The 23948-nt window shown below is 44.3% G+C and overlaps 1 protein-coding gene across 1 annotated transcript in view; it reads right to left on the minus strand.

The window, feature by feature from the left end:
- The window catches only part of LOC121533740 (zinc finger protein GLIS1-like), an 86216-nt gene that overhangs the window by 12693 nt on the left and 49575 nt on the right, over positions 1-23948 (minus strand). Inside the window, exons 5-7 of the mRNA XM_041839939.2 lie at positions 7402-7563; positions 4182-4292; positions 129-306 (exon numbers count right to left, since the gene is read on the minus strand). Of these exons, the coding sequence (XP_041695873.2) occupies positions 129-306; positions 4182-4292; positions 7402-7563 (451 nt within the window). The remainder of the gene's footprint in view (positions 1-128; positions 307-4181; positions 4293-7401; positions 7564-23948) is intronic.

Below are 23948 nucleotides of genomic sequence, written 5' to 3' on the forward strand. Positions count from 1 at the left end.
ATCCTAGATCTGAAAGCTGAGCTGATCCTAGATCCTACAGGCACCTTTTACCTGGAGCGTTAGGGTCTGGGGTTATGGGTTAGTGGTTAAGCGTGAGGGGTTAGGGGGGTAGAGTGACCTCCGTGCACCTGTGAAGATGTCCTGGCCCAGTCCCGGGGAGCGGCCGTCCTTCCCGTTGAACAGGTGCTGCTGCGAGGGGGCGTTGCATTGCAGGTGCTGGTGTTGGGAGGGGGCAGAGCCCTGCAGGTGCTGCACAGACAGACACTCACTCAAGACGTCCTGCTCCAGGTGGGGGCAGGGCCTCAGCTGTCAATCAAGTAGAGAAGGGGAGGGGTTGTTGGACAATACATACAGGTTAGAAAGCAATAATTTCAGTGTTTGGTTGGACATCTTTCATACCAGCACAAAGCCATGACATGAAAAGTTGTCTTTCTGACAATGGTATCTGGGTGAGAAAACACACATTAAACTGCAGTCTATCACATATTCATGCAGGGGTGGAATTGGGGCAGCGTGTTTGGGAACACTACTCCCAAAGTGAAAACATTACTATGACATGACAAACCTGTTTTTGAGCTGAATTCCTGCATTCCCAGTGGTTTTAGTTCTAATTCCAACCCTGGATATATTAAGCTAGCAGTGGTTTCAAGGTAATATACATCAGTTGGAATGATAGCTACAGTTGAAGTCAGAAGTTTACATACACCTTAGCCAAATACATTTAAACTCTGTTTTTCACAATTCCTGATATTTAATCCTAGTAAAAATTCCCTGTCTTAGGTCAGTTAGGATCACCACTTTTATTTAAGAATGTGAAATGTCAGAACAATAGTAGAGAGAATGATTTATTTCTGCTTTTATTTCTTTCATCACATTCCCAGTGGGTCAGAAGTTTACATACACTCAATTAGTATTTGGTAGCATTGCCTTTAAATTGTTTAACTTGGGTAAAACGTTTCAGGTAGCCTTCCACAAGCTTCCCACAATAAGTTGGGTGAATTTTGGCCCATTCCTCCTGACAGAGCTGGTGTAACTGAGTCAGGTTTGTAGGCCTCCTTGCTTGCACACGCTTTTTCAGTTCTGCCCACAAATGTTCTATAGGATTGAGGTCAGGGCTTTGTGATGGCCACTCTAATACCTTGACTTTGTTGTCCTTAAGCCATTTTGCCACAACTTTGGAAGTATGCTTGGGGTCATTGTCCATTTGGAAGACCCATTTGCGACCAAGCTTTAACTTCCTGACTGATGTCTTGAGATGTTGCTTCAATATATCCACTTAATTTTCCTTCCTCATGATGCCATCTAAGTGCACCAGTCCCTCCTGCAGCAACGCACCCCCACAGCATGATGCTGCCACCCCCATGCTTCACAGCTGGGATGGTGTTCTTCGGCTTGCAAGATACCCCCTTTTTCCTCCAAACATAACGATGGTCATTATGGCCAAATAGTTATATTTTTGTTTCATCAGACCAGAGGACATTTCTCCAAAAAGTACGATCTTTGTCCACATATGCAGTTGCAAAACGTAGTCTGGGTTTTTTATGGCAGTTTTGGAGCAGTGGCTTCTTCCTTGCTGATTGGCCTTTAAGGTTATGTCGATATAGGACTTGTTTTACTGTGGATATATATAATTTTGTTCCTGTTTCCTCCAGCATCTTCACAAGGTCCTTTGCTGTTGTTCTGGGATTGAGTTGCACTTTTCACACCAAAGTACGTTCATTTCTAGGAGACAGAACGCGTCTCCTTCCTGAGCAGTATGGCAGCTGCGTGGTCCCATTGTGTTTACTTGCGTACTATTGTTTGTACAGATGAACGTGATACCTTCAGCCGTTTGGAAATTGCTCCCAAGGATGAACCAGACTTGTGGAGGTCTACATTTTTTTTCTGAGGTCTTGGCTGATTTCTTTTGATTTTCCCATGATGTCAAGCAAAGAGGCACTGAGTTTGAAGGTAGGCCTTGAAATACATTCACCTCCAATTGACGCAAATGATGTCAATTAGCCTATCAGAATTTTCCAAGCTGTTTAAAGGCACAGTCAACTTAGTGTATGTAAATGTCTGACCCACTGGAATTGTGATACAGTGAATTATAAGTGAAATAATGTGTCTGTAAACAATTGTTGGAAAAATGACTTGTGTCATGCACAAAGTAGATGTCCTAACCGACTTGCCAAAACTATAGTTTGTTAAAAAGAAATGTGTGCAGTGGTTGAAAAATGAGTTTTAATGACTCCAACCTAAGTGTATGTAAACTTCTGACTTCAACTGTAGGTAGTCTGTCTTATAGATCAGTGAAATGGTTTACTCTCTTCTATACATCAGTGCAGTGGCTTACACTGTAGTAAAATGTTATAGTAGGGCATGGTACACGCCAAGGCAGTGCATTGCAGGAATCCTTACAACCATGTCTTCCTTCCCTTTCCAGAAGTACCTTCAGAGCTGTCCCACTGGGCACAGACGTCAATTCAACATCTATTGCACATTGGAAACAATGTTGATTCAACCCGTGTGTTCCCAGTGGGGGTGGTTACGTCAGGACATGGTTGATCATACTGAATACCTGGTTTAAAGCTGAAGGTAAAGGCAGGCATTTTTATCCAACATGATTCTATGGTGTGGCTGGACAGTGGCTGAACTGAAAGGATAGGTGAGATCCTTCTATGGCTCTAATGAGAATCTCGTCATTCTCTAGTCTAGTGGGCTAGTTAGCTCAGTTGATTAGACCACAGTGCTAACTATATGAGGTTGTGGGCTTGATCCCAAAATAGGCTATATTTAACTATAGATTGCTACACATATAAGCTACACTAAACTACACTGAATGTCAGTCTCTCACTGTATTCAAGCATCTGTTAAAAGACTGCATTGTAGTGTAATGTCAACCACTCTATGAGGACAGTGACACTGAGGCTCTGCCAGTAAGAGCTGACATAAGTAACATCAGGGCTATGGTAAGAATTAAAGGACATTTGTGTAAACTGGCCCACAAGCAAAAAAGTATTTAATAAAGCAGTGAATCAGTTAGTTAGTGGTGACATCTCAACCACAGAGACTGAGAGGAAATTACAGGCTTAGAGGCCTGCTTCCCGACCACAGGCAGCCCTCTTATTAGACCAGGAGAAACAGAGGGACCAGGACAACTAGTCCATCTATCTATCATTCTGTTCATCCATCCTCTCATTTACAGGTTGGACAAGCCCACGGAGCAAGCCAAGGGGATAGATATGCGGTTCGAAGTATGCACTACCTCACTCACAGATATCCTAACAGATTAGTATGCCAGGGCTGCCATCTGAACTATTTCAATGGAATTCATTCAGGATGGATTTAATAGCCAGTCTGGATTGATATTTGAGTTGGCGTGAGGCATTTTCTTTTATATATGAGTGCTTGAATCAAGATTCCAGATGGAATGCTGTCTTTACATATCACTGATCGATTCGACAATCATTACATTATCTTTTGACACTCAGACAACGTCAGTAAGTGACCGAACACATGTCGTGATTGGAAACAGTTCCTTACGAGCACCTTGCAATAATTCATCAAGTCTAATTTGATTCTCTTTTTTTTTCTACTCCGAGATAGAGTGAGGGGGTTTGTTTGACATTTGTCCACAACATCTGGCCACTGGGGTATTCAGCTCGAGCTACAGCTTATTAACAATGGTACAAGCCTCACATGTGTTTCTGTTTTACAGCAATGGTAAGCAAAGGAACACATTATCCAGGCCCGGCCGCCACCATTCAAGCCCTTTAAACACAATGAGACCATTCTGCCTCTCCATTCACCCATATTTACCCGATCAGCAGACGAGTGTGCTGTTGATCATGAACATGACAAAATGTGGTCAAATCTGATCTATTGTCAGAGAAATGGTTTTCAAAGGCTCTGCTAAATTAAACCAACTGTATAGAACTGTGAGGAAGAATACGCGTTAGAGCGGAGATGATTACACCTACTGGGGACATTTGCGATGCATGTGGCCTGACAAGATCGACAAGAGTCCTAACCTGCTCTCAGTTAACTGGTCAAAAGTACAGTGTGAGAAAGTGGAGGCTGGAGAAGGGAGGATGGCTCCTCCATTGCATTCTAGCCATTCCAATGAGCCCATCCTCTGATTTAAAGTGACAGCTTTTTTGATTGTCGGTAAGTTCTCTCACTCTCGCTGAGTGTCTTACCTTTCTACGCACCTGTTGCTCTTTGGCCGAGTGGATCTTGACGTGTTTGCGTAGGGAGCTAGGGTCTGTGTAGCGCTTGGTGCATCCAGGGATCTGACATGCATACGGTTTCTATAGAACATGACAAATATATGAATAGTATATGATAAGTATATGATTCAAAGCAACTATTTATTCCATAATGACAGTGCAGTGAAGCCTACAACCACAACTCAAAGCAACCTAACATTTCTAAATGGATTAATATAAAACCACATGTATGCATTGGCCATAGGCATTAAGTTACATTGCCAAAGAATAACAAAAATCAAGAACAAAAAATGCACAATAAAAAGACACAGAATAGTAATGAAACGTGTCGAAATAAGAAAGGAAAGATAGCCTCCTACCTTTCAGCTGAGAATACAGAGAATAATTGAAGAAATTGAAGACAAGAGAGAAGGAATGAGAAAGAGAGTTACATTTTACTTAATTTTTAAGCACTACAAGAAATCACATTTAAAGTAGCATTTTGGTGCTCCATAGAAGATTGATGACATAACGATTACATTTGTTATAAGGTTTATAAAGATATATTCTAGTGAAGTTATAGTGTAAACTACACCAAAAGATGTGAGGGGGCACTAAACGTGATCACAAAAGCAACAAGCATTTCGGAACACCCGCAATAGCATCTGCTAAATATGTGTATGTGACCAATACCATTTGATTTGATCAATACACCAGTGGTGTAAAAACGAATGCACTCCCTGTCATTAACTTTCCTCATCGTCACACAATATTAGCGAAGAAAACACAGCATGCAGCCTGGTGATGGAGATATCTTCCCCTTGTGATCACATGACCAAAACTATGTAGACGTGATCGTCGAACATCGCATTCCAAAATCATGGGCATTAATATGGAGTTGGTCCCCCCTTTGCTGCTATAACAGCCTCCACTCTTCTGAGAAGGCTTTCCACTAGATGTCGGAACATTGCTGCGGGGACTTACTTCCATTCAGCCACAAGAGCATTAGTGAGGTGGGGCATTTATGTTGGGCGATTAGGCCTGGCTCGCAGTCGGAGTTCCAATTCATCCCAAAGGTGTTCAATGGGGTTGAGGTCAGGGCTCTGTGCAGGCCAGTCAAGTTCTTCCACACCGATCTCGACAAACCATTTCTGTATGGACCTCGCTTTGTGCACGAGGGCATTGTCATGCTGAAACAGGAAAGGGCCTTCCCCAAACTCTTGTCACAAAGTTGGAAGCACAGAATCATCTAGAATGTCATTGTATGCCCTAGCGTTAAGATTTCCCTTCACTGGAACTAAGGGGCCTAGCCCGAACCATGAAAAACAGCCCCAGACCATTCATCCTCCACCATACTTTATAGTTGGCACTATACATTTGGGCAGGTAGCGTTCTCCGGGCATCCGCCAAACCCAGATTAGTCCGTCAGACTGCCAGATGGTGAAGCGTGATTCATCACTCCAGAGAACGAGTTTCCACTGCTCCAGAGTCCAATGGCGGCGAGCTTTACACCACTACAGCCGACGCATGCCATTCTGCATGGTGATCTTAGGCTTGTGTGTGGCTGCTCGGCCATGGAAACCCATTTCATGAAGCTCCCGATGAACAGTTCTTGTGCTGACGTTGCTTCCAGAGGAAGTTTGGAACTCAGTTGTGAGTGTTACAGACGGTTTTTACTCACTACGTGCTTCAGCACTCAGCGGTCCCGTTCTGTGAGCTTGTGTGGCCTACCTCTTCGCGGCTGAGCCATTGTTGCTCCTAGACGTTTCCACTTCACAATAACAGCACTTACAGATAACTGTGGCAGCTCTAGCAGGGCAGAAATGTGACGAACTGACTTGTTGGAAAGGTGGCATCCTATGACGGTGCCACGTTGAAAGTAACTGAGCTCTTCAGTAAGGCCATTCTACTGCCAATGTTTGTCTATGGAGATTGCATGGCTGTGTGCTCGATTTTATACACCTGTCAGCAACGGGTGTGGCTGAAATAGCCGAATCCACTCATTTGAATGGGTGTCCACATACTTTTGTATATATAGTGCATGTTTTTTCTCTTTCTGTACAGTGGAATATAAGGTGGCCATTAAAGTGAAAGGCGATACGCCTTTTTATTAGTTCTCCATTTGTACCTCGCTCTATTCTGTAAATAACACATTGTTATTCCAAGCCGCTCTCAGCACCACTCATCTCTGCCCTGTTTGTTATTCCTACGCAACGCCACCCCGACACAGACCCGATGAGTGTAGAAAAGAGCCAGTGAGGGAGAAAAAAACACACACAACTTCTTTCTAGTATAAATATCATAGTTGAAAATGATTTTTCCCCAAAGTGCGTTTGGCAGGGTGGCGGGCGGCGGAATTAGGCTCTCGGCGGGGCGCTAATGCGCGGCCATCAGCGTCTTGGGCTGGCGGTGGAATTGGCGGTGTCAGTATGGTAGTGAGGCTGGGGGGCTGAGACTGGTTGAGGCCTGTGGACTGTGATAAAGTAGGACGTTGGAAGAGTAACTGAGAAAGGAGGAATGAGTAGTGGCTGACTCAGGCTTTCCTTTCCTCTATATACAGTCACTGCTTCCCCCTCTGTAGCAGAGAGAGACAAGGCAAAGCCCTGTCTGAGCCAAACGCTCCACGCTAACCTAACGGCTGCTTATTTCACATACTGTGACTCGAGTCGGACTAATGGAAGTGATATTTTAATGATCTGTAGCGTGTCGTGGCACCGGCACGGCCTCTGGCTGATGGAGGGAGTGTGGGGCGAGTGAGAACGGCGTGTTACTCACCGACTGATGTTTTGCTAATTGAACTGTGACACTGTCAAGGGATGGAAATGGGCCTTGACTCTTTCATGTGTACAGTTCCATTCTCCTTTAAATTTAGTGAATGGCAGCCTTGGAAAGGAAGGGAAATCTAAACAAAAAACTTGTTGACGCTACTTTACATACAAATCCCCCATACAAATACAGGGTCAGAAGTTTGGGGATGCCCATGCACTCCTATAACAAATCAGGTCACCTCTATCAGAGTTCAAATGTCAACAATGGCCCCTCCCACTACTTTTAGGGCCCTCACACCCACAACGAGTGTCAGTGTCTAAAATGAACCTTGACTCAAACCCCTTATAACAGCCCTGATCCATGATCTACAGCAGAAAGGAAGCAGGAGGTAGGAATTGTGGGTAGTAGAACCAGAGTGGAGGCTGTCTCCATGTGTTCTGACCGTGTCCAGGTGAGTGCGCTGGTGCTTGGCCCGGTCGCTGGAGTTGCTGAAAGCTTTCTGGCAGCCGGGGTGCTGGCACAAGTAGGGCTTCTCCCCTGTGTGGCTCCGTAGGTGGATCTTTAGGTTCTCCAGGCGGGAAAAGGCCTTGCTGCAGCCCTCAAACTGCAGGAGAGGATAGGTAAGAGAATAGAAACACACAAACACACACACGCACAAAAACAGACACACACACACACACAGAGGAAGGGAGAGAGAGAGAGAGAGAGAGAGAGAGAGAGAGAGAGAGAGAGAGAGAGAGAGAGAGAGAGAGAGAGAGAGAGAGAGAGAGAGAGAGAGAGAGAGAGAGAGAGAGCGGGGGAGAGAGAGAGAGAGAGAGAGAGAGAGAGAGAGAGAGAGAGAGAGAGAGAGCGAGAGAGAGCGGGGGAGAGATAGATCAATAGGAGAGGAAGGCTGTACAGTAAACAGTGGTACAATGAAGCCACTGTATCCATGTACCTCTGTGACTCAGAGCAGCGCATGCTCCCACTCTTTCCCCCACTCCCTCTATCAGTCCCTTCCTTACAATGACACCAGGCCATGGAAACTAACAGCTACTGTACCAGCCATGGTCAACACCTTCCATTTTCACATGGGCTGAGCACTTGTGTTTCCACAGACCACTGTAAAAAGCCATTAGTAACCGTATGACATTGATTTAATCCCAAATGGCACCTTTTTCCCTGTTTAGTGCACTACTTTTGACCAGGGCCCATAAAGGAGTACACTATGCAGGGAATAGGGTGCCATTTGGGACTCAAACATTGTCATATGAGCCAGGAACACCTCACATCTGTATTTTACAGATCTAGGATCTTAATTTGAGTGAGTTTGCTACAGCAGGAAAATAATCCCGCAGCAAGACAAAATGTGAATTATTATGTGGATTATAATTAATAGCGTTTGGTACATTTTTCTTAAGGGAAAATCAAGTCTGAAATTTCAAAGTGGAAATTACAAACTTCTGAATCCTTTTTAAACCTGAAATACACTACAAGTTTTAAATTTCCTGCATTGCAGGAAAGTTCTTCTGCAACAGGGTGACCAAATTAAGATCCTACATCTGTATATACATACAGTGCCTTCGGAAAGTATTCAGACCCTGTGACTTTTTCCACATTTTGTTAGGTTACAGCCTTATTCTAAAATTGATTAAATTGCTTTTCTCCCTCACCAATCTACATACAATACCCCATAATGACTAAGCAAAAACAGGTTTACAAAAATGTTTGCAAAAAAAAGAAAGAAAAATAAACTTTAATAAATAAATAAAATCAAACTTTATTTGTCACATGCGCCGAATACAACAGGTGTAGACCTTATCGTGAAATGCTTTCTTACAAGCCCTTAACCAACAATGCAGTTCAAGGAAGAGTTAAGAAACTATTTACCAAATAAACAAAAGTAAAAAATAACAAAAAGTAACACAATAAAATAACAATAACGAGGCTATATACAGGGGGTACCGGTACTGAGTCAATGTGTGGGAGTACAGCTCTAAGAAGAGTCTTGGTGGTTCCAAACTTCCATTTAAGAATGGTGGAGGCCACTGTGTTCTTGGGTACCTTCGATGCTAAAGAATGTTTTGGTTAACCTTCCCCAGATCTGTGCCTCGACACAATCTTGTCTCAGAGCTCTAAGGACAATTCCTTCGACCTCATGGCTTGGTCTGACAAGCACTGTCAACTGTGGGACCTTATATAGACAGGTGTGTGCCTTTCCAAATCATGTCCAATCAATTGAATTTACCACAGGTGGACTCCAGTCAAGTTGTAGAAACATCTCAAGGATGTCAATGGAAACAGGATGCACCTTAGCTCAATTTCGAGTCTCATAGCAAAGGGTCTGAATACTTATGTAAATAAGGTATTTCTGTTATTTATTTTTAATAAATTTGCTAAAATCTCAAAAAACCTGTTTTCGCTTTGTCATTATGGGGTATTGTGTGTAGAATGCTGAGGATTTTTTTTATTTAATCAATTTTAGAATAAGGCTGTAACGTAACAAAATGTGGAAAAAGTCAAGGGGTATGAATAATTTCCGAAGGCACTGTACCTACTAGTGTTACTACAACTTGCTATGTAGCTACTGGTGAGGCTACAGTGCAGGGACACTATAGTAAGCCCATACTACCTAGAGACAGGTAGTGGGGTGCATACTACCTAGAGACAGGTACTGGGTTGCAGGAGAAAGGACGTAGTATATGAGGGTAGATGAACTAGATAAGTGGCATTGAGTGTAAACAAGCCCATTACATCTGATCTTGACTGGCCACTCAGCCCATTTTATCCTATCCACTCAGCCAATGAACACCACAGATTTTCTAGCACACCCATTATTCATGAGTCTGCTCGCATATCCTCCCCCGTTCATCAACACAAACACAGCTGATTGGCCGAGACAGTGGCCATCCTCCTCCTCCTCTATGCATGTTACTGTATACAGCCATTAAGTGTATGGCGCATCACTGTAAATGTAGAGTACAGTACACCTCAATGTAACCTATATCCCGCTCCATTAATTAACTATTCACGGAGACTCGCGGCTATGATTAGCCTGACATCAATACCAGTCATGGCTGCCATGATGGTCCACAACAATGAGAGCCTTTGGGGCTACTGAGGAGCATCGCATCAAGGCCCTTTCCGGTACAATTACTTTCCTGTTACCCTATCTGAGGGCTCTGCCGGCTCCGCCTCCCTGGCCATTATGCATCGATCAGGGGCGTGGACACATACACATGCGTGCGAGCGAACGCACACACACACGCACACACACACATGTAGGGAGAGGACTAGCGGGTCGTCTCACTCTGCGGCCTGGGCAGCAGTGAAACCTGACATGAAGGAGCTGCTCTCTATTGTCCCCTGACCTTTAGTGAAGCCTCTGCGTGTGTGTGTGTTGTGTGTGTGTGTGTGTGTGTGTGTGTGTGTGTGTGTGTGTGTGCATGAATGTGTGTGTGTGTGTGTGTGTGTGTGTGCGAGCTGGGTTGGGGAGTGTCGGGTTACGCCCAAGGAGAGAGACACACCATTCTTTTAATGGCCCTTCAGTTCTGATCTGAGCTCAATGCTCATACATTACCTCCTTCATTCACTCACAGCACAGGCAGGAAGGGCCCTCTATTCACAGCCCCCTCCATTTAATATGGACGAAACCTAAGCCTGTCATGGTAGAGCTGGGTCGGATGACCTAGGTTGTGTGTGTGTGTGTGTGTGTGTGTGTGTGTGTGTATGTCCATGCCTGTCTAAATGTTCTATTCAAACATAAAAAAAATTGACCAGAAGATTCCTTTGTCTCATCACCCTCACATAGCTTACTATTCAGCACAACAGCTCCGTACTTAGCAACCCCATAAAGACTCATGTTTATGTTGTAATAAGTGGACACCTTAAAGCTGTTACACACACACACACACACACACACACACACACACACACACACACACACACAGCCATAGTGGCAGTCGTTTGGATTGTAGAAAGGGCAAGGAGAAATATCACACAGAAGACCAATGTCACATGATCCGGCATGTAGTGTACAATAGATTTCAGCACACCGATGTCATGAGATCGCCCCACCATGCTGCATCAACACAGGGCAGAGAAATGTGCCTACTCAGGCCTCCTCGATCGGAGGGCTTGGAAAACATCTAAAAGTGTCAGACCACACAATACACACTGGAGCCATATTATTCTAGAGGCAGGGTAATCAAATGTATAGAGGAGAAGGCCACTATACTAGCATGCCAGTCCTGACAGACACATACTACTCTTGAAATACGGGGCCGAACATTTGAGTTTGGAAAACAGATATAAACCTTATTGACGGGCCAATATGTGTATTTATGTATAAGGGAAATAATCCGTCTTTCATTCTTTCTTTAACGTAATACAAATTTGAGGCTAAATGAGAGTTATAGGTCCGTGGAGAAAAGCGTGCTAATCGCGTAGAGCCGGATATTAGTGCTCGAGGTCGGCTGGCAGTGAGACAGTGTCTGTGTCCCAAATGGCACCCTTTCCCTACATAGAGCCCTATTGGCCCTGGTCAAAAGTAGTGCACTATAGAGAATAGGGCGCCATTTGGGATGCTGCCAGTGAGCGGGAAGTTTCCCTGCCTGTTGTGAGCCTACTACCACCGCTGGGCATGGGCACATTATTCACAGGACATTGGTTTACTGACTGGCTCATAGAGCATTTACTATGCATGGTCAGGTGTTGCTAACCTGACAGTCAAAATGGCACCTTTTAGTGTAGTGGGTTACTAGGAAGGTGTCGGCAAAGTCTAAAGCAGGACTGGGGCATAGGTTGAAATTCTACAGCATGCGTATAACTTTTCTGCTGTGTGAGAGCTAACAATTTGGTTGTTTATTTTTCTGAAAAATAGATGAGCATAGAAGTAAAACAGGATGACAAGGTAGAGGGTATGGGTGGGAAGGCCTGGAGCCAGCCAAGGTGTCGAACCCACACAGGACAGCTTCAGCTTCTCCTAAACACACCTTTGATATTATTTGTGAAAACAGTTTAGACGCTAATCACATGAATTGCTTTAAACATGTTTGGCTTTCCCCTCTGAATGATTGGTTCTAAGGTAAACGGGCACGATAACCACACGAAGGGAGCGGGCGAGCAGGGCCTGAGCCGCGTTTGACACTGTCTCACTCTGAGAGGGCGGCTCGGGCAGCTCGGTAAACATTGGGGTGACGGTGGGTTCTGACATGGCTGAGGGGCCGGCAACCGATCACAACAGACAGCTTATGGGCCCAGAGAGCTGGGCTGTGAAGGTGCAGCGAGCTTGAGGCCTTCATGGGAAATGACTTCTGACTGGCAAAGAGAAGCCCAAACAGTTGGCCGCCTAAATGGCCGCAGTGTATCGCTAACCTCCAAAAAGTAGCTCATTAGAAAGAGCCTGACTGAGATGCCTGAGATGATCGAAACAAACCGCCCGTTTATTGCGTGGCGTTGGGGGGAAAAAGCTGATGCTGACATCTCAGACATAATTCTGATGGAAAGTCTTGAGAAAGAGAGAGAGAGAGAGAGAGAGAGAGAGAGAGAGAGAGAGAGAGAGAGAGAGAGAGAGAGAGAGAGAGGGAGGGAGAGAGAGAGGGAGAGAGAGAGAGAGAGAGAGAGAGAGAGAGATTAAACAAAACAAGAGTTTTCTCAAGAGGTTCAGTTCTTTAGAAATGTACTGTATCTGACTGTATCGGTCTGAGGTCATATAAGCGAAGGCCTCACCTCCTCAATGTGTTTTTTGTGCGGAATAACTTTTTTAAGTTCTTTCTCTCGACAGCTATAGTCTCCAGTGTTGCTGATGACAGGAGGGAATCCTTTGATATCTGTGAAACCCCAGGACCCTGTCATGTTTCTGGCCTGCTCTCACCACCACCACCCGTTTGACTGGAGGCTTCTGACTAATGATGAGAGAAATGGGATTAAAATGTTTGGCTGCTAACTAGCATGAAATCCCTATTACTCATGTTGAGAGGCCCTTCAGTAAAAGCAATAGGTATTCTGGGGCTTAACGAGGCCCACCAGTTTTCCGCTTTGATTAATTTTTGCTAATGCATCGAGGCTCCGTAATTGCCTAAGCTTCTAGCAAGGTGAAGTGTTCTCTTGTGGCCAAATCTGGGAATCCAACACACCGCCACAGAATAAAACCCTAGATAAGAAGTTATACTGGTTGCTTTTCAGTATTATTCTAATCTGATTTTTTTTATAAAAGGTACTGGAAGTGTATTCGTTTATCACAAGGTACCTTTTTATACGCTGACCGACGAGGAAAACCACCAACACTTCAGGATCTGTTCAGCTGAGGAATGCTGGAGCGGAGCGCTCAGGCTGCGGCTCGGGGAAACATGTGCGTTTAATCTGCCTGCTTCCAAATGCCCCGTGGCAACCACAGCAAAGAGCAGAAAAACGTAAATGGATGAAATTATATCCATATGATTCAACGAGACAGCTAAGGAGAGGCAGGTTTCTCATGTGCTTCGTCAAGGTACCAAATTAAAGCCAGCTTCGCTAAAACATTTGCATTACATAGTTTACACATATCATTTCCACAGCCAAGTGGGACCCCTTTTAGCAGCCAGGATCATCTGTTGCGAATAGGGGACCTAATTTGTATCAAAGACAGGGGATGATTTTTTTTCTCCTTTCCATTTCTCAATGTTGGATTGAGATGAATTCATACACACTTTACTTTGTTTTTCTTCTGCGTCATTCCCCCTTATCCTCAGCCCAAACTCTCACAGCACTTGATTTATGAATGGTGAGATATCAGTACACACACACACAGAGTGACTAAAGCAGGACTGTTGTCCAGATGGAACCGAGTGAGCGAGCGCTGCCGAAGCGACAGCTCGCTCAGCCGATAAATTGGTGGAAGGAAGTAGTCATGTAAATGACTAAAGAAATTGCTCCGATCAGCCATTTTGTACTCACACCGGCCCGCATAGTTTAGGGCAGATGAAAAAGTTTGTGAATGGTATCGTCTACAACAGGAAGCATTCCTATGATCACTAAATTAGGCATCCAGCATAATGGCCCACCAGCTGCTCTCTGCCACAACAAGGGGTTGCATCCCAAATGGCACCCTATTCCCGATATAGTGCACTACTTTTGACCAGAGCCCTATGGACCTTGGTCAAAAGTAGTGCACTATAAAGGGAATAGGGTACCATTTGGAATGAATGCTAGCACTTTTGATGGAGATTGAGGGGGAACTATATGATGGATTTGAACCCTTGTTGCTATGGGAGACTGGTATAGAACGACTTATAGAACTACTTTGGGTAAGTCTGGCTCCAGAATTCATGGTGAGTCAAGTCGTCATGGAAGCACTTAACCTGTTGAGACTCAGGGGCCTGCGTTCACATATGTACCAGCTTCCAGGCCCTGTATTACATTAGAGAGCTAAGATGTGATTTCATCGTGATCGGGGCATCGCTGGGTTTATGGCCCAGTTTGAGAGGGAGAGGAAAGTGGGGTCACACGCGTACCATAATATAGTACAGCCCTTCTCTCTTTGATAAAATAAAACGGGAAAAGGATATATCTTATTTGCTGATCTGATGACCTTCATTGTTAGCGTTCAACCGCAACTATTCATTCCCAAGCCAAACATCCTGTTTCCACATAAAAGCGAAAATGCGCTCAATGTGCCATTGGTTCAGTGGCACATCTTGTCTGTGTGTTACCTTGAAACTGGCCCGTGTTCATTCGTACCCCCCTGTATGAAAACAGACTAACTGTGCAGGAGTTCCCATTGAAATGCACTCAACTTCCAACACAAATGGGGTCACGTTTCAGTGACCAACCGCATCCATATTAATGCGTTTAAATGAGATTGGACAATGTTTAGACTGCACCAGTACCAAAGCCTTAACAGTAGTAGGGTTTTTTGGCAGACTTCGATGTTACAGGGCAGAACTTGACTTTTATCTCATGGTTGCGCCAACAAACAAAAAACATCTGAAGGGTTTTCTGAAATGTCATTCCATTTGAGATTGAGAGAAGTTCAGTTGGAGGGCTTGTGTATTGGTTACAGCCAGAGTCTTATATTTAGGAGCTCTTATATTTTTCTCAATGTAAGGCTCTGCTTACAGCAATGAAGATAGGTAAAAGAAAGACTTTGGTTTTGGTGGACGAAAATCATTCAGGATCTTTACTCCCGTGAATAATCATTCATTGAGAGGTGATTGAAACCTCATTATTCATAGAGTTGTTGCGCCATGACTGTGTTTCATTGAGCTGTATCTCTCCCTCTCTGATAACTGGCCCTGTGTTTACCCTAGCTGCCCTAACCATTTCTAATAGCTAATTAGAGTGTATTACACAGCCCTGGTGCCATGACCATTAGTAGACCATCAAGGCATTAATTATAAACCTTTTTGCCGTAACTCGAACCCCCAGAGTGAGGGGACGTTAGTGAAAATCCTTAACACGATATGTGCTTTGAGCCGGCTGCTGGACTGATGTTACTCCCAGTCAATACAGTATCATCTGTGACAGGTCTGAGAGCAGCATCCTCTCTCCTCTCTCTGCCAACCTGGGCTCAATCTGTCCAGGACCTCTCACTCACACCTGCTTCCATTCCCCTTGCACCTCTTCTCTCCTCTCCACACCCCTTTCTGGGCAAAGCTCCTCTTCCTCCAGGCTTTAGTCGGTTCCACAATGGGGACTGTTATACAAGTGGATGGATTCAGACGCCTATTAGATGGCTGTTATGACCAGTAAAGGATGTGCAATTATTACAGGCAATCCACAATTTATTGTTTCATTTATTAGTTGATTGCTTTGATTCTTTTTCTACCATATTGTTTTATGTTAAAGCAGCTTGACTCATGCTGGACCTCTCTTAATTCAATCAACCCTTTCTTCATCTCTTGAATCCCTCTCTCCTTCCTCCCATGTACCTCTGACGTTAGTCTCTCCTGCGTCATCCATCTATCCCTAACTCCGAAAAAGTATGAAAACGTATGCACTCACTAATGTACACTGTAGCCCTCTCTCCTTCTCCCTCTCTCAATCCCTCTCTCTCTCTGTACCCTTCTCCCTTTTTGGCAAACTGCTCCTTGTCCACACAACAAAATAAACATTTCAGAGGCGCTGCGTGCTGCCAAGCCAAACGCCTTGACGCCACAGGCACCATAATATTCAGAGAGAAAACATTCGCTGCGAAATTGAACAATAGATCAAGATGGCATTGTGATCACCACCCACCACTATCCCAGCACTATCCCAGCACTATCCCAGCACTAGCCCAGCACTAGCCCACCACTAGCCCACCACTAGCCCACCACTAGCCCAGCACTAGCCCACCACTACCCCAGCAAGGCGAAGAGGCAAAGAAAGAGAAAAGGCATTTTGCGCAACTAACAGTCCCTCGGAAAGAGATCGAACAGCGAACAGCGGGCGGCCATCATTCACTCTGCTGGAGAATGTCCAGACCACTAGAGTCTTCTGGGTAATGGAGAATGGAGCGGCGGCTGCCCAAGACGTGGTGAAACTGAACTGCTAACGGTGCCCTCTCGGTTTGTTCAGTTCTTAGTGTGCCAAAGTCTCTTGTCTTCTCTCTCTGGGCATTGGGAGTCCAGTTTCACGGCTGGCTGTGATATATTAACGTGCAACCGGCGTTCAATGTGTCAGTCCTTATCAAGGCTCAAGTATATCACCCCGCATTCACACTTCAGCAGATATCCAAGCATTCACTTCTGAATAAATCAATTCATATCATCATTTCAGTAAGTGGTCAATCCCTATTCACCAGCAATCTGCATTACTGATGCCTGGCTGCAAACACATTCATTTAAGTGCAAAAACAGTTTCTGTTCCTGAGCAATTACTTTGGACAAACGCAACCTGCCAACTGCAGGAATTGTGAGGTTCCAGTGTTCCGATTGGTATTCCACAGTAAACGTTTTTATATTTATGGAATATTTTCCATGACATTTCTCATCAGACACTTGTTTATGTTAGCCGTAATATGAGTCTGGGCCTGGCACTTGCTTGCCGCACACCGTGGCCACACAATGTTTTTTCACATGCAATATCCATTAACAGTACCATCGGTGGACCAAATTGTGCATGACCTAATGTAAATCTTGGCTTTATCCCTTTAAAATATGAAACTTGGCACATCAGCAACACTGATTTTGGTTTCATTTTGCTCTGTGAAAAGGACAGAATGCAATCTGAAAGGAATCGAACTTAATTGTTGTTATTACAGAAACCAAAGCTAGCATAAGACAGGAGAAACAATAAAAAGTTTCCAGACTTATCCTTAATTCTGTACAGAAACAAAACCAGTGGTTATAAATCCAGCATAAACCTTTTACATCTATGTTAAACTAATTCCGAGGCTGAACTGATCAAATGTGAAACACATGTTTGAAGTTGTACAGGATCCTTTTCTGAAGACTGTTTAGCATCACTGGAGGGGTGTAAAACTCTATTGGAGGAATGTAAATCAGATGTCTACCTATAGAACTCTCTGGTTCTGACTAAACAAAGCCAGTAGCACCAAACAATGGGGTCTTAACAACGCCACAACACAGCAGGTGAAACATTCTAGGCGCCGGTGTCATGACAAAATTCTCCACTATGACAAAGTGTACCCCAACCTCCAGGGAGGTTACTGTGATGTCATTTCTCTCTCTCTCTCTCTCTCTCTCTCTCTCTCCTCTCTCTCTCTCTCTCTCTCTCTCTCTCTCTCTCTCTCTCTCTCTCTCTCTCTCTGGTTTGTAAAATTCCCGAGAACTTTCAATAAATTCCCTGGTTTTCCAGAAATCCTGGTTGGAGTTTCGGGATTTCCTGCTTATTCCCTCCTGATTCCGGAATCCTCCAACCAGGATTTCGGGAAAACCAGTTCCCAGAATTTTGCAACCCTACTTTGGTCTCTCTCTCTCTCTCTCTCTCTCTCTCTCTCTCTCTCTCTCTCTCTCTCTCTCTCTCTCTCTCTCTCTCTCTCTCTCTCTCTCTCTCTCTCTCTATCTCTGTCTCTCTGGTCTCTCTCCCTCTCTCTCTCTTTCTGGCGAGAGCTCTGATACAGCTCTGTGGTGCATCTCCATTATAACAGGCAGAGTGAAGGCATGACAGCGTAAACAGACAGAGCCTGTAGGGAGTGTGGACAGCCTCATTGGCCTGGAGGACTGAACACTTTCCTGGGGAACGCTCCCAGCTCTAATTGCCCCGCTGGATTCCAGCTGTGAGTCAGCGTTACAGAGCGCAATGTTCTGCCAATGCTACGAACGCTATAAAAAAGCTCCCAAATATGGATCACATTCACATTCACAATGTACCAAATCACTTTCAGATACATCACACAGCGTATTGAGTTGATTCTGGGCTGAGGTCTTTGGGGATGACATAAGTTTTATACAATGATACAACTAACTCTCTTCTATTTTCCTTCTGGCCTCAAAACCACTGAACACTACAGTGCATATGTCAACATAACCCCACCACATAACACATTTTATTTCAAACCATTAAAAAATGCTAACATCCATCCTTCTCTCTCGACAGTACCAGTGTCTGTACTGTAGCTACTTTACATTAGTTGCTGGCCCGGAGCGACACTGGATCCTGGTCTGACTCTGGAGTCTGGTCTGAGTAGAGGCGTAGTCCAGGGGCTGTGGTCTGGCGGCCCTGGCTATGAGGCAGACATGGTCTGGGTCTGGAGGGGGGCATATAAAGGTGTCTCTTGTTGCTCTGTTTATTGGGAGATGTGACGGCGGTCAGGCTAGGCGAGGTAGATGATGTTTCTCTGGGCTCAGAGGTTTGTGTGATGCGTGTCCCACTGACACCCAGACCCCCAGCTACATCAATACCTCAACAACACCCACTCCATCTGGGGGTACTGAGAGATTTACCTCTGTCCACATACTGTTCACACACTGTCCCACACACTCCCAACAGGCCCGACTCACACACTGCGGTTCACAGGGAATGTTTGCGGAATGGCTGCTGCTCGGTCACAAATTGTGTCTCATCAGTCAGTACAAAACGAGGCTAGTGTTGCATAGGGAGTACTACGCTCGAGAAAGCAGAGGTATATTTTTATTTTCCTGGTAAACTGCCTCCAAATGTTTCCATAATTAGCTTGTCTGTCCTGAGGATTTAAATGGTTTACAAGCAAGGCCCCATGTTTCATATGGCCCTTGACACTACAGCATTAGAGAACCCAAAGTGCTGTGTTTGGAAGCGTTAGAAACTGTGGCTGCATCCCAAACGGCAACCTATTCCCTATATAGTATACTACGTATGACGAGAGCCCTATGGGAACCCTATGGGACCTAGTCAAAATTAGGCTGCCATTTGGGACTAGGGTGCCATTTAGGACGGTGCCGTATCAGAGTGGATCTGGTCTAATGAGGCCCATTACCTCAGAGGGAGATCCCAGAACACATGTTAGACCAGTGTTCTACAACAGGCCTGTTCAGGTCCCCATCCATCCCTCCGAGATCCCAGGAACGTGCCTGGACAATAGACCCTGAACACGGCTCCGTTCGTCTCTCCTATGTATTAGTAAACTGATCTGGCCCACTGGCGAGGTTAAACTGATTAAGGGCTTGGATGGAACACAATTATGACACAACCACTGCGCTATGTTAGAGTCAAGCCTCTCAACTTCAGCCCAGTCGATCAGGTTTCTGATACAAAACCGTGATTAAATGTTAAGGAAATTACAAACTCAAAATGTTGCATTCCAGACAAATGTAATTAGGGTATCGCATATAGTGGCTCGTCCATGCTTTGATACCTGGTTACGCAGTCTGAGACAGGGGAGCTGGTTCACTGCATCTCTAACTTTGTTTCACTGTGGCTTCATAACACTTTCATCTGTGTCAGCTGTAATGAAATGAAATATAAAAAATGACTATTGAGGCTCTTTATTTGTGGTCGTAATCATGGTTCAGCAATATACAGTGAGGGAAAAAAGTATTTGATCCCCTGCTGATTTTGTAAGTTTGCCCACTGACAAAGACATGATCAGTCTATAATTTTAATGGTAGGTTTATTTGAACAGTGAGAGACAGAATAACAACAAAAAAATCCAGAAAAATGCATGTAAAAAATGTTATAAATTGATTTGCATTTTAATGAGGGAAATAAATATTTGACCCCTCTGCAAAACATGATTTAGTAGTTTGTGGCAAAACCCTTGTTGGCAATCACAGAAGTCAGACGTTTCTTGTAGTTGGCCACCAGGTTTGCACACATCTCAGGAGGGATTTTGTCCCACTCCTGTTTGCAGATCTTCTCCAAGTCATTAAGGTTTCGAGCCTGACGTTTGGCAACTCGAACCTTCAGCTCCCTCCACAGATTTTCTATGGGATTAAGGTATGAGACTGGCTAGGCCACTCCAGGACCTTAATGTGCTTCTTCTTGAGCCACTCCTTTGTTGCCTTGGCCGTATGTTTTGGGTCATTGTCATGCTGGAATACCCATCCACGACCCATTTTCAATGCCCTGGCTGAGGGAAGGAGGTTCTCACCCAAGATTTGACGGTACATGGCGCCGTCCATCGTACCTTTGATGCGGTGAAGTTGTCCTGTCCCCTTAGCAGAAAAACACCCCAAAGCATAATGTTTCCACCTCCATGTTTGACGGTGGGGATGGTGTTCTTGGGGTCATAGGCAGCATTCCTCCTCCTCCAAACACGGCGAGTTGAGTTGATGCCAAAGAGCTCGATTTTGGTCTCATCTGACCACAACACTTTCACCCAGTTCTCCTCTGAATCATTCAGATGTTCATTGGCAAACTTCAGACGACCCTGTATATGTGCTTTCTTGAGCAGGTGGACCTTGCGGGCGCTGCAAGATTTCAGTCCTTCATGGCGTAGTGTGTTACCAATTGTTTTCTTGGTGACTATGGTCCCAGCTGCCTTGAGATCATTGACAAGATCCTCCCGTGTAGTTCTGGGCTGATTCCTCAACGTTCTCATGATCATTGCAACTCCACGAGGTGAGATCTTGCATGGAGCCCCAGGCCAAGGGAGATTGACAGTTCTTTTGTGTTTCTTCCATTTGCGAATAATCGCACCAACTGTTGTCATCTTCTCACCAAGCTGCTTAGTGATTGTCTTGTAGCCCATTCCAGCCTTGTGTTGGTCTACAATCTTGTCCCTGACATCCTTGGAGAGCTCTTTGGTCTTGGCCATGGTGGAGAGTTTGGAATCTGATTGATTTATTGCTTCTGTGGACAGGTGTCTTTTATACAGGCAACAAGCTGAGATTAGGAGCACTCCCTTTAAGAGTGTGCTCCTAATCTCAGCTCGTTACCTGTATAAAAGACACCTGGGAGCCAGAAATCTTTCTGATTGAGAGGGGGTCAAATACTTATTTCCCTCATTAAAATGCAAATCAATTTATAACATTTTTGACATGCATTTTTCTGGATTTTTTTGTTGTTATTCTGTTTCTCACTGTTCAAATAAACCTACCATTAAAATTATCGACTGATCATTTCTTTGTCAGTGGGCAAACGTACAAAATCAGCAGGGGATCAAATACTTTTTTCCCTCACTGTATATATATAAAAAAAGATTTAGATCCAGACCCAAATGACTACAGGGAGAAAGAGAGAGAAAGAGAGAGAGAGAAAGAGAGAGAGGAGAGAGACCTGACTGGATTGCATTACTGTAAAGAGATTGACTGGAAAACTTTTATGGCCTGACAAGAACTTGGCCTGGCCTATTCGACAAGGAAAACAAGCAAGATCCATCTATTTCCAGGCCTTTCATTGCCATGCCAAAACATCAGTCTCAGACCATTTCTGCCAGCAGTTTCATCATACTAATATATGTATCGCATATGGTCAGTGTTTCTCTACTATTAGCATGACGCCCGAGACATCCAAGTGGCACATAGGATCTGACAGATGGCAGAAGATAACGATGGCATGACATTATGGCTTCATTGCACCAATGGAATAAATGGAATAACCATTGGACATGGTTGACCATGGGCTTGATTGATAAGAAACTGGGAGGGTGGGTAAATAAATGATTGACAGCAGCCAGTGACGCTCTGAACCCACAGTCATACAGCGGTGGTAATCATGGGTTGACACTGTCATTCCAGATACACCGCAGACGGTTACTGTGGGCTCCTATTGCTTTGTGCTCTGAATTCAATTACTCTGGGCTTTCAAATTCTAGGCCAGCTATCAGAACTCAAGATCCCCATACAATTATCCATTTAGTCCTGACATGTAGAAAAAGCCTCCTCTCTCCCCTTTTGCTTCTGAGTATTCATGTTTAACTGCGCCATACAGAGTTCTCCCTCCCCTTCTCCTCCAGTACAGAGTGTGTGGGACTCTGTGAGCGCTGAGCTTGCTCATGCCTACAGACCTGGCCGTCTGGGTTAAAATTCGGAATCATATGTCTTCATTGCAGGTAGCTGCTACCGGGCCAGAGTCCCAGCCTCTGAAAGATTGCGCTGGCTAAGCAGTCCAGACAGGCCGGAGTGTCAGCGGCTCGTACTGGTACAAACACATTAATATCAACGTCAGTCGCCGCCTGCGCCCTGCGCCCAGACGGCTCCGGTTTCAGGACAGTGTTCAGGGGAAAAGTCGGGTCATGTGTAGAACCTCAGTTTTAATTAGCTAATGGCACTCGCCGTTTCATCTCCTGTGTCGGAGCTGATTGCTCACAAAAGACTCCATTTACCCGGAGAAAACACCACGCCATCTTGGCAACGGAAGCTGCTGTATGTCTCAACGTCTGCTTCTGGGGGATTTGGCCACTCTCTTCCAAAAATCAGTCTAATAAATCTAAATATATATGTTTGCTGGTTTCACACCTGTGAAAAAAATAGGAAATTCCATGATCTATGCTTTTTTTCCAGCAGGTCCCTGGCTGACTGCAGTAAATTTTCCTTCAGCCTATGGTGGTGTGTGTGTTAAGAGAGGGGTTTCATTAAGCAGGTGAGGTGGTGGCTGGGGTGTGTTTTATCATTATGACGTGGGTGGCTCGTTGCAACTCTGAGTTCTCAATTTGGAGGGTAAAATACCAAATGTGTTCTTAAAGTAAAATGGGTAACACTATTTTATTGTTGACAGAAATTACCAGGTATTTACTTGGAAAGTACATGGTAAAATGGTAATTACATCTGCCCTAATTCTTTTGAGGTGGCACTGATGGCCATATACAATATCTTTGAATTAATTAAAGAAACCATATATTCTATTTTATTCTACAAATTGACACTGGTCCCCTCAGTTTCAATGGGCATTATGCCTCTGGCCCTAACAGACACTCAAAAGCCTCCACACACCTGAAAAACATTGATGGAAGGCACAGAGTTATACAGTGCCTTCAGAAAGTATTCATACCCCTTAACCTTTTCCACATTTTGTTGTGTTACAAAGTGCGATAAACCTTTATTAAATTTTTTAAAAATTCAACAATCTACACAAAATACTCTGTAATGTCAAAGTGGAAGAAAAATTGTAAAAATAATTATGGAAAAATAAAACTAATATATCTTGATTAGATAAGTAATCAACCCCCTGAGTCAATACATGTTAGAATCCCCTTTGGAAGTGATTACAGCTGTGAGTCGTTCTGGGTAAGTCTCTAAGCGCTTTCCACACCTAGATTGTGCAACATTTGCCCAATATTTTTTCAAAATTCTTCAAGCTCTGTCAAATTGGTTGTTGATCATTGCTAGTCAACCATTTTCAGGTCTTGACATAGATTTTCAAGCAGATTTAAGTCAAAACTGTAACTCGGCCACTCAGGAACATTCACTGTCTTCTTGGTAAGCATCTCCAGTGTAGATTTTGCCTGTGCTTAGCTCCATTCCGTTTCTTTTTTATCCTGAAAAACTTCACAGTCCTTAACGATTACAAGGATACTCATAACATGATGCAGCCACCACTATGTTTGAAAATATGGAGCGTGGTATTCAATAATGTGTTGTATTGTATTTGCCCAAACATAACACTTTGTATTCAGGACAAAAAGTTAATTTCTTAGCCAATTTTCTTGCAGTATTACTTTAGTGCCTT

This window comes from Coregonus clupeaformis, chromosome 20 (assembly GCF_020615455.1).
Source record: "Coregonus clupeaformis isolate EN_2021a chromosome 20, ASM2061545v1, whole genome shotgun sequence".
In the NCBI taxonomy this organism is placed as follows: Eukaryota; Metazoa; Chordata; class Actinopteri; order Salmoniformes; family Salmonidae; genus Coregonus; species Coregonus clupeaformis.